The sequence below is a fragment of the Tachysurus fulvidraco genome, chromosome 9, assembly GCF_022655615.1.
Source record: "Tachysurus fulvidraco isolate hzauxx_2018 chromosome 9, HZAU_PFXX_2.0, whole genome shotgun sequence".
Lineage (NCBI taxonomy): Eukaryota > Metazoa > Chordata > Actinopteri > Siluriformes > Bagridae > Tachysurus > Tachysurus fulvidraco.
Window position 1 is genome coordinate 28,923,355 of NC_062526.1, and position 15,085 is coordinate 28,938,439.

A 15,085-nucleotide genomic window follows, 5' to 3' on the forward strand; every position below is an offset into this window, starting at 1 on the left:
TTGTGCGATAAAAATTTGAATGAAACAAACAAATTCATGGAGAAACAGAACTTCCATTGCATCAATGTAAAATAATACAGATAATATCAATGGATCATTCAGCACAAATATCATTTAAGGAAAAATACAGATCATTTGATTTTTTTTCAGGAAATAAACTTTATAATTTTCACTATATGGTCTACGTGTATGTACAGTATCTGACGGAAGTGAGTACTCGCCTCACATTTATGTAAATATTTTATTAAATCTTTACATGTGACAACACTGAAGGAATGATGCTGTGTTCCAATGTAAAGTAGTGAGTGTACAGCTGGTATAACAATGTGCTGTCCCCATAAAATAACTCAACACATAACCATTAACTGGTATCGCTCTCACTCTCTCATACTGGTCACTGGAAGTTCAACATGGCACCTCATGGCATAAAATATTATATATATAAATAAATATAAATGTGAGGGGTGTACTCACTTCTGTCAGATACTGTATGTGCACCCTGACCATCACACCCATATCTGCTTGTTAAACATTTAACTCCACTGTCTTGTTAAGGCTTTTCCACTAAATATCCGTTCAGCTCCTGATGAGTCTGAGGACACGTGAGATCTAATACTAGAGCCGTAATGTTCACGCATTGACTTCAGGTACGAGCTTCAGGTAGGTTTGGGCTTCTTGGTTCTTTGTAAAGTTGTAATACAGCAGCACTTGGAAAGGGGCAGAACCACGTGGGGGTGTAAAGGACAAGGGTGCACATACTTTTGGGCAATTGTATTTAAATATAAAGAGATATAGAAGAGCTGTGTAATAGTGAAGACGATGTATGATGTGTGAGTAGACATTTATTTTGCTACAGTGGTATCACCGGTACCATGAGTGTGAGGTCTAATGATTGTGTAATGGAGAAAATTAAAGTACAGCATTTATCTAGCGGCATAGGCGGGGCGTCTGTGCTCTACGTGCTTGCGTCATGACGTCAGGACGTACATATGCTGACGTCTTCCGTCGAGCGGGAATCTTCGTTGAGCTGCTTGTTTGTTTTGAACGCGGTGAGAACCATTTATCTGTTTCTGTCTTTATTATGATGAGTTTTATCGTTTCTGCTTCCTGCTGTTTAACGTGTCTGATGGCTTACAGAGTAGCGACGTCTCGCTGCGGAATTGTCACGAGATAAACCTGAGGTACTTACTTTAGCATAATAGCTCATTTTTGTGTTAGCTGTTAGCAGCTATGTTATAGCGTGTCAATCATTTAACAGTGTAATAATAATAATAATAATAATAAATAACCCGTTAATGTTACCAAATGACGTGGATTGTAAACTGAACACGGATGTCAAAAGTCTACATTTCTTCTATAAGTGCACTACAGAGGGCTCATGACCAACGGCGCATGCGCACTAGTCTACAATGGTGTAATGAGCTGTTTGGGATACGACCCTTTGCTCTAGTCTACAGTGGTGTAATGATGAGCTGTTTGGGATACGACCCTTCTCCCTAGTCTACAGTGGTGTAATGAGCTGTTTGGGATACGACACTTCACCCTAGTCTACAATGGTGTAATGAGCTGTTTGGGATACGACCCTTTGCTCTAGTCTACAGTGGTGTAATGATGAGCTGTTTGGGATACGAACCTTTTCCGTAGTCTACAGTGGTGTAAAGAGCTGTTTGGGATACGACCCTTCACCCTAGTCTACAATGGTGTAATGAGCTGTTTGGGATACGACCCTTCACCCTAGTCTACAATGGTGTAATGAGCTGTTTGGGATACGACCCTTTGCTCTAGTCTACAGTGGTGTAAAGAGCTGTTTGGGATACGACCCTTCGCCCTAGTCTACAGTGGTGTAAAGAGCTGTTTGGGATACGACCCTTCGCCCTAGTCTACAGTGGTGTAAAGAGGTGTTTGGGATACGACCCTTCGCCCTAGTCTACAGTGGTGTAAAGAGCTGTTTGGGATACGACCCTTCGCCCTAGTCTACAGTGGTGTAAAGAGGTGTTTGGGATACGACCCTTCGCCCTAGTCTACAGTGGTGTAAAGAGCTGTTTGGGATACGACCTTTCGCCCTAGTCTACAGGGGTGTAATGTGGTAGCCTAGTGTGTAAGGTGCTGGACTATCAATCTGAAGGTTGTGAGTTCAATTCCTTCATCCACCAAGCTGCCACTGCTGGGCCCCTTAGCAAGGCCCTTAGACCTCAATTGCTCAGTTGTATCAAAATGAGATAAAATGTAAGTCGCTCTGGATAAGAAATATTTACACACAGATCATGTGTGTGTATGATTGTGATGTGTGTGTGTATGATTGTGATGTGTGTGTGTGTATGATTGTGATGTGTGTGTGTGTATGATTGTGATGTGTGTGTGTGTATGATTGTGATGTGTGTGTGTGTGTATGATTGTGATGTGTGTGTGTGTGTATGATTGTGATGTGTGTGTGTGTGTATGATTGTGATGTGTGTGTGTGTGTGTGTATGATTGTGGTGTGTGGTGGGTGATGAGTGGATGTTGTGGTGTGTTTGTATGATGGTGATGTGTGTGTGTGTATGATTGTGATGATGTGTGTGTGTATGAATGGTGATGTGTGTGTGCGTATGATTGTGATGTTTTGTGTGTGGGGTTGGATGATTTTGGTTTGTGTGTGTGTATGATGTGGTGGTGTTGTGTTGATGGTGGCATGTGTGTGTGTGTATGATTGTGGTGTGTGTGGGTGTATGATTGTGGTGTGTGTGTGTGTATGATTGTGATGTGTGTGTGTGTGGGTGTATGATTGTGGTGTGTGTGTGGGTGTATGATTGTGGTGTGTGTGTGGGTGTATGATTGTGGTGTGTGTGTGTGTGTGTGGGTGTATGATTGTGGTGTGTGTATGATTGTGGTGTGTGCGCGTATGATTGTGGTGTGTGTGTGTGTGTGTCATGGAGCAGTTGGTGAAGATGGCGATGAGTGCGAGTCGAGTAGAGGTGGAGGCAGACGTTGAAGAGGACGAGAGCTTCGGCCCACAGCCACTGAACCGCCTGGAGGTACGAGAACATGGTGTACACACTCCATCGTGGTTAATGCACAACTCTCTTGTACAGTGAAGAGTTTGTTTCAACATTGTGTGTGTGTGTGTGTGTGTGTGTGTGTGTGTGTGTGTGTGTGTGTGTGTGTGTGTGTGATATACAGCAGTGTGGAATCAGTGCCAGTGATCTAAAGAAGCTGGAGGACGCAGGGTTCCACACCATCGAGGCCGTAGCGTACGCTCCTAAAAAAGAGCTGTTGAACATAAAAGGCATCAGTGAGGCTAAAGCTGACAAGATCCTGGTGAGAAGATTAAAAATAATAAATATAACCCCAAAACGATCTGTCTCCATAACTGTCCCTTTCTCTACGGATCTCTCTTTCTCCCTATAACTCCTCTGTCGTTCCTTCCCCACAGTAATCTGTGTCTCTGGTTGTAACAGGGTGAAGCAGCTAAACTGGTTCCGATGGGATTCACCACAGCGACAGAGTTTCATCAGCGCAGAGCTGAGATCATCCAGATCTCCACCGGCTCCAAAGAGCTCGACAAACTGCTGCAAGGTGAGTGGTGGGGGAAACACACACACACACACACACACACACACACACACACACACACCTATGTACATAAACAGTGCCAAACTGAACCTGTGTGTGTAGGTGGTATTGAGACGGGCTCCATCACAGAGATGTTCGGTGAGTTCCGTACAGGAAAGACTCAGCTGTGCCACACGCTGGCGGTGACGTGTCAGCTTCCTATCGATCAGGGGGGAGGAGAAGGGAAGGCCATGTACATCGACACTGAGGGCACCTTCAGACCTGAGAGACTGCTCGCTGTGGCAGAGAGGTACACACACACACACACACACACACACACACACACACACACACACTACATTGCTCCATGTACAAGAAGCAGCTCAAAGTTTTGTGTGTTTCAGGTATGGACTCGTCGGCAGTGATGTTTTGGATAATGTAGCATACGCTCGAGCTTTTAACACAGATCATCAGACTCAGCTGCTCTATCAGGCTTCAGCTATGATGGCAGAGTCCAGGTAACTCTCACACACACACACACACACTGTGAGCATGTGAGGGAGTTACCAAGGTCATCCTTTACTTGGAATAGTCTTTTTTTTGTCAAACTTTACACTTCAGCTGCTCCACGTTTTCACAAGCAGTTCATCTTTAATTAAAAAAAAATTCAAGGGAACAGCTTTAATTTTCTCTCTTTCACTCTCTACTCTCTCTCTCTCTCTTCCCCTCTCTCACCCCTCCTCCCTTTCTCTCTTCTTTCTCCCTCTCTCTCTCCAATTTTCCCTTCTTTCTCTCCTCCTCTCCCTTTTTCTCTCTCTCCCTCCCTCTCCCCCTTTTCTCTCTCTCTCTCTTCTCAGGTATGCCCTGTTGATAGTGGACAGTGCCACTGCGCTCTACAGGACAGATTATTCAGGAAGAGGTGAGCTCTCTGCCCGTCAGTGTCATTTGGGGCGTTTCCTCCGTATGCTGCTGCGTCTCGCTGACGAGGTGAATGTAACACTATGTGATCACTTTAAATTGTCTGGGTGTTAATTGAACTACCGGTTTGAGGTTTTGTTGATCTTTTTTTGTTGTTGCAGTTTGGTGTTGCCGTTGTCATCACCAATCAGGTTGTAGCGCAGGTGGACGGAGCAGCCATGTTTTCCGCAGATCCAAAAAAGCCAATTGGAGGAAATATTTTAGCACATGCCTCCACGACCAGGTAGGAAACCACATCAGTCAGGGGTGGGTGGTGTTCCAGACAACACGCCATGACCAGTTTATATCTCACACTGAGTTTATCTGCTCCCTCAGGTTGTATTTGAGGAAGGGCCGTGGTGAAACTCGGATCTGTAAAATTTACGACTCTCCCTGCTTACCTGAGGCGGAGGCCATGTTCGCCATCAACGCGGATGGAGTAGGAGATGCTAAAGACTGAGGGCACAAAACAGTGTGTTCATGTGAGAGACGGACGGTGACTGATACACACACACGTGCTGCTATAATGTGTGTTCATCTGTGCAGTGTGTGAGGGAAGAACACAGGAACAGTGCCACCTGCTGGTGAAGAGTGGTTCATGTGTTTCAGATGACATTTTTCTTTTCAGGTGATAAAAGGATTAAATACTACATTTGCGTTTTCTTTTCCTGATTTTTCTGTATATTGTACTTATACTTTCTGTACATATAACTATTAAATGTTTTATTGTTTGTCATGATCGCACGTTTTATTTCCTCCTGTGTTTAAATGTCTGATGTGTGAAATCCTTTTAAAACAGACATCAGTTTGATATGATTCATGTCAGTATGGGTACAGAGGCCACGCCCACTGTGTCATAATTGATGCCATGCCTCCTTCACTGGGACTGACGGGGACAGAGACCACACCACCATTAATAGATGTCTTTGGGTTCACTAACCCAAATAATAATAACAAGGAATTAAGGAAAAGTGTCTGAGACAGGACAACAACGGTCCTGCAGAGGCCACGCCCCCCTTGCTGGGACCGACCCTGCAGAAGCCACACCTCCCTCGCTGTGACTGACCCTGCATAGGCCACGCCTCCCTTGCTGTGACTGACCCCGCAGAGGCCACGCCTCCCTCACTGGAACAAAGGAATTTAGAGTTGTGTATTGGCTCACATGTTAATACCACTATAATGAGGAGCCACAGAACACCACTGAAGAGACGACAGAATGTTTAGAATGTTTTATTCAGACTGATTATTTCCTTCAGAACAAAACTCTGAGCTGTGTTATGTCACATTAATGTCCCACTTCTTCACACTTATGTCACATTAATGTCACACTTCTTCACACTTATGTCACATTAATGTCACACTTCTTCACACTTATGTCACATTAATGTCCCACTTCTCACACACACACGCTGCCTTCATGATGGATTTATAAGTTAGAGGTGAAATAAATAGTTTTGTGAAATGTGAGTTACATTAACTCCTGAACAGCAGCTTTAAAATGTCGTCTCGTATGTCAGTTATAACACTATCACTTCGTTTTGACACCAGGCTTACAGCTGTACGGCAGGGCTGTCAATCAAAGCCTGTAGCTCCGCCTCCATCACAGAGAGCCTTGCCTCCTGTGGATTGGATATTGATTATTTCAGTGATGAAAACTTTCTGACACATAAAACTGATGATAAACAACAACAAGCTGAGTATCATCACCTGGTGGGTGTTGGTGGGTGTGGTCAGTGCCAGCTGTGCCCAGTTCCTCGCCTCTGATTCGTTTCCTAAATCCTTATGACACTAAAAATCACACAGAAGAAAATTAAAAGACCTGTGTGTGAGTGTGAGTGAGTGTGTGTGTGTGTGAGAGTGAGTGAGTGAGTGTGTGTGTGTGTGTGAGAGTGAGTGAGAGTATGTGAGTGAGTGTGTGTGTGTGTGTGAGAGTGAGTGAGAGTATGTGAGTGAGTGTGTGCGAGTGTGTGTGTGTGAGTGAGTGTTTGTGTGCGCAAGTGTGTGTGTGTGTGTGTGTGTGAGAGTGAGTGAGTGAGTGTGTGTGTGTGTGTGAGAGTGAGTGAGAGTATGTGAGTGAGTGTGTGCGAGTGTGTGTGTGTGAGTGAGTGTTTGTGTGCGCAAGTGTGTGTGTGTGGGTTTGTGTGAGAGTGAGTGACTGAGTGTGAGTGAGTGTGTGTGTGTAAGTGTGAGTGTGTATGTGTGTGAGTGAGTGTGTGTTTGTGTGTGCAAGTGTGTGTAAGTGTGTGTGTGTGTATGTGTGTGTGTGTGTGTGAGAGAGAGAGAGAGAGAGAGAGACCAGCGCTCTTTAAAATCATATTTCTGTTGTTTCCTGTAGCCCCCCTTAGACCTGTGAGTGAAGGACAGAATGCAGATTGTGATGGAATAAAAGAAGAGAGAAAGAAAAAGAATAAAAGAAGGAAAACAGAAAAACAGAGCAGGAGAATAAAAGGAAATGAGATGGAGTGAGAGACCGAGTGGTGGGAATGAAAGGAAAGTTAACCTTTGCAATGTAGAGTCTCACTGCTCTGGAGAATCCTGGCTTTAGCTCTTCAGCCTGCACACACACACACACACACAAACACACACACACGCACACATACACACACACGCACAGATAAACACACACACGCGCGCACACGCACGCACGCACACATACATACACACACGCACACACAAACACACACACACGAACACACAGGTTGTTTCCATGATTACAGTTCTCTAGTTACATTTATTTACTTGGTTGTAAATATTGAGCAATGCTGTGTGTGTGTGTGTGTGTGTGTGTGTGTGTGTGTGTGTGTGTGTGTGTGTGTGTGTGTGTGAGACCTTCAGAAAGTTCTCCAGAGCTTGGTGTAGAGAGGAACATGGAGGAGTTTCATACACAGCAGCTGCTGCCTTCTGCTCCAACCACGACAACCTGCTAATCTACACAGAGACAGTCAGGAGTCAGATCTGTCTTCTACTGTATGAAAGGTTTGGTGTGAATCCACATCATCACAGTGTAACACACACACACACACACACACACACACACACATCATCGTGTAACACACACACACACACACACACACACACATCAGTGTAACACACACACACACACACGCATCATCGTGTAACACACACATCAGCGTGTAACACACACATCAGCGTGTAACACACACACACACACACACACACACACACACTCATCAGAGTGTAACACACACACACATCAGAGTGTAACACACACACACACACACACTCATCACAGTGTAACACACACACACACACACACACACACACACACACACACACATCATCGTGTAACACACACACACACACACACACACACACACACACATCATCGTGTAACACACACACACACACACACACACACACACACATCAGTGTAACACACACACACACGCATCATCGTGTAACACACACATCAGCGTGTAACACACACATCAGCGTGTAACACACACACACACACACACACACACACACACACACACACTCAACAGAGTGTAACACACACACACATCAGAGTGTAACACACACACACATCAGAGTGTAACACACACACACACACACTCATCAGAGTGTAACACACACACACACACACACACACTCATCAGAGTGTAACACACACACACACATCAGAGTGTAACACACACACACACATCAGAATGTAACACACACACACACACACTCATCAGAGTGTAACACACACACACACACACCAGAGTGTAACACACACCTCATAGCACCAGCGGCCCAGCAGGTAGAAACACAGCGGGTCGTCGTCTCTGAGAGCTAAAGCATGATCCAAGTGTTCCTAAACACACACAGGTTTATTTAGAAACAACTCTAATATTGCAGTGTGTACAGATGATGGACACACACACACTCATACTCACACACACACACACTCATACACACACACACACACACTCATACACACACACACAATCTCTCACACACACACACAATCTCTCACACACACACACACACAATCTCACTCACACACACACTCACACACACAATCACACACACAATCACACACACAATCACACACACAATCACACACACAATCACACACTCACACACACACACACACACACACACACACCTTGAGTATGTGGCTGCTCTTCAGTTTACTGTGCATGCTGTCACACTGCAACATCTGACTGGTCAGCATGGCAAACCTGCCAAACACACGCACACACACACACACCTGTGGATGACATTCACCCTCTCCTCTCTGTGTGTGTGTGTGTGTGTGTGTGTGTGTGTGTGTGTGTGTGTGTGTGTGTGTGTGTGTGTGTGTGTGTGTGTGTGTGTGTGTGTGTGTGTCTCACCACTTATGACAGTCAGCGTTCAGTCCGTTTCTCTGTAGTACTGACTCGGCCTCATCACGACCTACAGGGTCAAAATATCAACTAATCATATAATAGTAAAAGTAATAAAATACACAGATATGAACGTGTATTTGAATGTGTGTGTGTGTGTGTGTGTGTGTGTGTGTGTGTGTGTGTTCACCTTGCTCTGCAAAACTCCGCCGCTCTTCCTCATCCTCTGCATGCTCACACATATCATTGTAGGCTCGAGCTAGTCGCCATAGAAACTCCATATTATCACTGTACTGAATACACACACATCCATCAGGGTGCTTTTATTAAAGAAACATTTAAAAATAAACTATTATTATTATTATTATTATTATTATTATTATTATTATTGTTATTATTATTATTCAGTCACCAGGGGTTTGTTCTCCCTTAACAGAATAAATCCATCAGTTTTTTTCCCAGAATCCCCAGCGTGAAGGAGGTCACTCTGGGTCAGCAGCAGAGCAAGTTCAGGACTCATCACCACCACTTCTTCATCAGCATCCACATCGTCTTCCTCAGACTGAGGCTCGTCCGGCCGGAGAGTCAGAACTGTGGCACAGCTTCGCTCTTCCTCCTCCTCCTCCTCACCTGTAATCACGATAAACCCTGAGGTTACTCTAAAGTTACTGAAATGTTATGTTTACACTAAAGCTACACGAACATCTAACACTGATAGTGCTCTAAACTCAACGTTACTCTAACACTGTTACTCTGAAGTTAACATTACTCACGTGTTGCTGTAATACACTAACATTACTCACGTGTTGCTGTAATAACACTAACATTACTCACGTGTTGCTGTAATAACACTAACATTACTCACGTGTTGCTGTAATAACACTAACATTACTCACGTGTTGCTGTAATAACACTAACATTACTCACGTGTTGCTGTAATAACACTAACATTACTCACGTGTTGCTGTAATAACACTAACATTACTCACGTGTTGCTGTAATAACACTAACATTACTCACGTGTTGCTGTAATAACACTAACATTACTCACGTGCTGCTGTAATACACTAACATTACTCACGTGCTGCTGTAATACACTAACATTACTCATGTGTTGCTGTAATAACACTAACATTACTCACGTGTTGCTGTAATACACTAACATTACTCATGTGTTGCTGTAATACACTAACATTACTCACGTGTTGCTGTAATAACACTAACATTACTCACGTGTTGCTGTAATACACTAACATTACTCACGTGTTGCTGTAATAACACTAACATTACTCACGTGTTGCTGTAATAACACTAACATTACTCACGTGCTGCTGTAATACACTAACATTACTCATGTGTTGCTGTAATACACTAACATTACTCACGTGTTGCTGTAATACACTAACATTACTCACGTGTTAACACCAACATCACAAAGCTTGAAACACCACTAATAAACACTAACATTACTAAAATTCCAGTGTTGCTTTCCTGCTATTCTAACATTACTGTACTTTACATTAACACCATCCTAACACTAATGTTAGTTAAACGCTTGTACACTAACATTACTCTAACTTTAGCTGCTCTCTCACACTACCATTAATTATTTAATAGCAACTTTACTTTAACACCAACATTGTTCAAAACGTTCCCTCTAACGTTAGGACATTAACATCACATGACAAGTTACTGTCGTGTTAATCTGACTGTCATTAGGACATTAACATCACATGACAAGTTACTGTCGTGTTAATCTGACTGTCATTAGGACATTAACATCACATGACAAGTTACTGTCGTGTTAATCTGACCGTCATTAGGACATTAACATCACATGACAAGTTACTGTCGTGTTAATCTGACCGTCATTAGGACATTAACATCACATGACAAGTTACTGTCGTGTTAAACTGACTGTCATTAGGACATTAACATCACATGACAAGTTACTGTCGTGTTAATCTGACCGTCATTAGGACATTAACATCACATGACAAGTTACTGTCGTGTTAATCTGACCGTCATTAGGACATTAACATCACATGACAAGTTACTGTCGTGTTAATCTGACCGTCATTAGGACATTAACATCACATGACAAGTTATTGTCGTGTTAATCTGACTGTCATTAGGACATTCGATCACTAAACACTAAACCCGATCACAACTGTGTCCCAAACCACATCACACTAATCCATCCCCATTGACTGGAACTTGCACTAAACACAGAATGTTGAGTGTGTCACCTTCATCTTCCTCGTCCTGGTCCTCGTCCCTGTCTGTCTCTCGGTCTGTGTAGTCAGACTCTGCAGTGGAATAAGCGGTTGTGTATCTATGAGTGTAACACAAACACAGTAACTAGTTAATCACTAATTAAAGAGCTAACGAGTTAAATACAACTGGCTCATTAGTGAACAAAGGGGCGTGGCAGTGTCACGTACCCGCCCTCGCTCCGACTGCTCATCCCGTTACTGGCAGTGAAGTAAATGGAGCTGGAGCTCATGGAGTCAGAACGCTCCCTCGTCAGGTAGTGACGTCGCCGCCGTGACCTTTGCCCTTCCTCCACCCCTTTCCTACAGAGACACAGACAGACAGAGGGTCTGTAACACACACTAATGTAATGTCCACTCTACAGGGCAGACTGAGACACACACCACTGTTACACAAGGTCAGTCTCACTTCCTGCTTTGGTGACTGATTAATGAGGATTAGTGTATTTTGATTGACAGGTGACACTGAGCTGTCAGGGTGACACTGACCTGACGTCCTCGACAATGGTGTTAGCGATGTCTCTCAGGCCGTCCCTCAGCTCGGCTACTTCACCACGTAGAGTGGTCACACTCATCATCACCTCATTCAGAGTCTTCCTCAGCTCAGTGTGCTGCTCTGGGGTTAACTCGCTCAGGACAGATGCTATTGCTGCTGTGTATGAGAGAGCGTGCGCACACACACACACACACACACACACACACACACATACACACACATCTTGTGACATTGTATGGTCCTGTTCTGATGGTATCACCCCCCTTACTCACCCACACCCACCCACCCAAACTGATGGTAACACCCCTCCTTAATCACCTTCACACACACACACAGAAACTGACACACACACACACACACACACAGAAACTGACACACTCACACACACACACACACACAGAAACTGACACACTCACACACACAGAAACTGACACACTCTCACACACACACACACACACAGAAACTGACACACACACACACACACACTCACACACTCACACACACACACACACAAACTGACACACACACACACACCCCTCCTTACTTACCTCCACACACACACACTGACACACACACTCTCACACACACAGACACACTCTCTTACACACCCCTTACTCACCTACACACACACACACACACACACACCTACACACACACACACACACACACTCACTCTCACTCACACACACACTCACTCTCACACACACACACACTGACACACTCTCTCACACACCCCTTACTTACACACACACACACACACACACACACACACACACCTCTATCCTCCTGTCCCAGGTTTGTCCTGTTCTCCGCTGCACTGCTGTGTGTCACCCCTAAGGGGCGCTGTCTCCTCCTCCTCCGCACCATGTGTTTAATGAGCAGCACCGCGATCAGTGCGGTACTGACGGTGACACCGATACCGAGACCGAGCATCCGGGTCCGACCCAGAAAGCTCATCTTTAATGCTGTCTAATGTTTACGTTGAACCTCAAACGCTAAGCTTCGTGTCGTAGCAACAAACACAAATAAAACACGTTCGTTTATAGACGCTTTATAAACGCTTTCGTTTTTAAACGGAAAATGTCGTCCTGGGAAAATCCGCAACGTTCTTTAACGTAGTAAACAAACATCGGTACACTGGCGCCATCTAGAGCCCTGGAGGATACGGGGTGTAGACACGCGCATGCGCAGTGTGTCAGAAAGCCTACGAGCATGCGCAGTATTGATCCCTCAGCTCCAGTCAGCCATACAGGACTCGGTTTAAATAATACTGTTTATTTATATATGCGTTAATTTGTAGGTCACAGACGCGAGCTGAGACGCTAAATGATGGAAATCGGGACGGAGATCAGCAAGAAAATACGGGTAAATTAAACGTGTTTAAACCTGCAGCTAACTAAACTAGTACGCTTAGCTTAGCATAGTTTAGCTTAGCTTAGCATAGTTTAGCTTAGCATAAATTCGCTAGCTTGGTCAACTGTGTTGTTTTTGTCTGTAATAATCATTAACTAATAAACGTCTGATTCTGCATCTATATGTACAGAAAGATATGTAGTTGTTTAATGATATTGATTTATAGTGTATGAATGTAATAACCGAGTTGTGTATATAATATGACGCTAACTAATGTAAACTCGTGCTAACGCCTCAGACTCACAAGCAGGAGCTTTATTAGTAATGACAGAAGACAACAACAAGATGCGAATAAAACAACACACACACGTAAATACACACAGACAAAGAACTGAAGATAAGTAAATTGTATGTACAGTTGTGCTGAGATAATAAAACGAGATGCAGGATGGAGACGGTAACAAATACATATAAGGTTATTGCACATTGTTATTGTGTAATGATGAACATTTAACACTTTGTCTGGGGGAAGAAACTGTTCTTGTGTCTGTTTGTGATGGTGTTTGGGGCTCTGTATCGATGGGAAAGGTTTATGAAGCTGATGACCTGTATGTGAGGGATCCAGAGTGATGTGCTGGATCTCGACAGTTCTTGAAGGATGGACAGGGGATCACCATCCTAGTGGTGTTGGTGTGAGTGTCCCACTTCAGGTCCTGGGAGCTGGTTAGAGCCACAGTGTTGTCCTTGATGGTGAGTGGTGGAAGTCCACAATCGTCTCCACTGTTTTTGTGCTCCAAGTTGTTGTGTCTGCACCAGACAGCCAGCTCTTTTTACAGACTCTCCTGTCTGTAGGAGACTCGTCTCCGTCCTTGACGACACAGATGACTGTAACGTCATCCGCAGTCTTCAGGAGCTTGAAGGAGGGGTTATTAGAGGTGCAGTCATTGGTGTACAGGGAGAAGAGCAGTGGGGAGAGAACACAACCTTGAGGGGCACCAGTGTTGGTGGAGAGGCTGTTTGACATGAATTTCCCCCAGCGAGACCCCAGTCTCACTAGCTGCTGGCTATCTGTCTGAAAGCTGGTGATCCACTGACAGAGTTAGGAACAGAGACCTGGGTCAGTTTGGTCTGTAGGAGTGTTGGAATGATGGTGTTAAAGGATGAAATGAAATCTACAAACAGGATCCTCACATAAGTCCCTGATTTATCTTGGTGTTGCAGGATGTTTACTGCATCAGCCACAGACCTGTTTGCTCGATAAGCAAACTGCAGGGGGTCCAGTGAAGTCTTTCAGATAAGCCAGAACCAGTTTTTCAAACATCTTCATGAAGATAAACTTCAGTGCATCAGGTCTGTAGTCGTTAAGTCCTGTTATCTTGGGTTTCTGTGAGACGGGGATGATGGTTGTGCATTTGAAGCAGAAAGGGACTTCACACAGATCTTCACCAGATCACTGGAGCTGTGTGAAGATGGGGGCCAGCTGGTCAGCACAGGTTTTCCATCGAAACTTCCGAATAATTGAAAACCGGTAGGAGATTTTGTGGTGTGTTCTTCTGAATATTGTACAGTTTGTCCCTTGTAAAACTGATAGTGTTTGATATACACAAAACAACTGGAGAGCGAAGCATCAAGGCTGCCATGTGCGGCATCATCACAAGCTTGTCCACAGTCGTTGTGTGTGTGTCTTTGTAGTGTTTGTTTCAGTAACACACTCTTTACCAGGTGTGTGTGTGAGAGAACAGGGGAACATGCAGTAATGTGCATGTAACCTGTCTGTAAGATGATATTAGACTAATGTCTGGTTATCTCAGAAAACTAGAAAACCTCAAAGGGAAAATAAATACAATTAAATCTGATGTTGGTGATGAATCAGCTTTATGTACCAAGTGTGTGCAGACACACAAGGAATTTGTCCTTGTTTTATGGTGCTGTAGGTACACACACATACATACATACATACACACACACACACACACACACATACATACACACATGCATGAATTTGATGACTCATTAATGTGTACATGTGTGTTTCAGACGGCCATTAAAGGGAAGCTGCAGGAGTTGGGGGCGTATGTAGGTAAGCTCACTGTGTGCCTGTGTGTGTGTGAGCCAGTTGTGTGTGTGTCTGTGTGTGTGTG

At 44.2% G+C, this 15,085-nt stretch overlaps 3 protein-coding genes across 6 annotated transcripts in view; 2 read left to right on the forward strand and 1 right to left on the reverse strand.

The window, feature by feature from the left end:
• Positions 1-933: 933 nt before the first annotated feature.
• Positions 934-7,316, forward strand: rad51 (RAD51 recombinase). Of its 3 annotated transcripts, none has more exons than XM_027160548.2 (10): positions 934-1,049; positions 1,138-1,181; positions 2,919-3,014; positions 3,160-3,297; positions 3,438-3,555; positions 3,655-3,841; positions 3,936-4,049; positions 4,389-4,518; positions 4,611-4,732; positions 4,825-5,227. In XM_027160548.2, exons 3-10 carry the CDS (start codon positions 2,928-2,930, stop codon positions 4,946-4,948), a joined length of 1,020 nt encoding a protein of 339 aa, XP_027016349.1. In that variant the 5' UTR covers positions 934-1,049; positions 1,138-1,181; positions 2,919-2,927; the 3' UTR covers positions 4,949-5,227. The 3 variants fall into 3 exon arrangements, 2 of the variants coding, with proteins under 2 accessions (XP_027016349.1, XP_027016348.1); XR_007143946.1 differs by lacking the exon at positions 1,138-1,181 and adding an exon at positions 6,824-7,316 and having other exon boundaries at positions 954-1,049; positions 4,825-5,116; XM_027160547.2 differs by lacking the exon at positions 1,138-1,181 and having other exon boundaries at positions 954-1,049.
• rmdn3 (regulator of microtubule dynamics 3) lies at positions 5,703-12,701 on the reverse strand. 2 transcript variants are annotated; one of them, XM_047818806.1, is made up of 13 exons: positions 12,368-12,701; positions 11,585-11,744; positions 11,267-11,398; positions 11,072-11,157; positions 9,235-9,452; positions 9,013-9,115; positions 8,832-8,892; positions 8,603-8,678; positions 8,231-8,308; positions 7,318-7,416; positions 6,989-7,042; positions 6,196-6,276; positions 5,703-6,107 (listed from the first exon to the last, which is right to left on the reverse strand). In XM_047818806.1, exons 1-13 carry the CDS (start codon positions 12,546-12,548, stop codon positions 6,039-6,041), a joined length of 1,398 nt encoding a protein of 465 aa, XP_047674762.1. In that variant the 5' UTR covers positions 12,549-12,701; the 3' UTR covers positions 5,703-6,038. The 2 variants fall into 2 exon arrangements, with proteins under 2 accessions (XP_047674762.1, XP_047674761.1); XM_047818805.1 differs by having other exon boundaries at positions 11,585-11,747.
• Positions 12,702-12,741: 40 nt separating this feature from the next.
• Positions 12,742-15,085, forward strand: part of zc3h14 (zinc finger CCCH-type containing 14) — a 6,900-nt gene continuing 4,556 nt past the window's right edge. The window contains exons 1-2 of the mRNA XM_027160544.2: positions 12,742-12,956; positions 14,982-15,024. Coding sequence (XP_027016345.2) covers positions 12,918-12,956; positions 14,982-15,024 — 82 coding nt within the window. The 5' untranslated portion in view covers positions 12,742-12,917. The remainder of the gene's footprint in view (positions 12,957-14,981; positions 15,025-15,085) is intronic.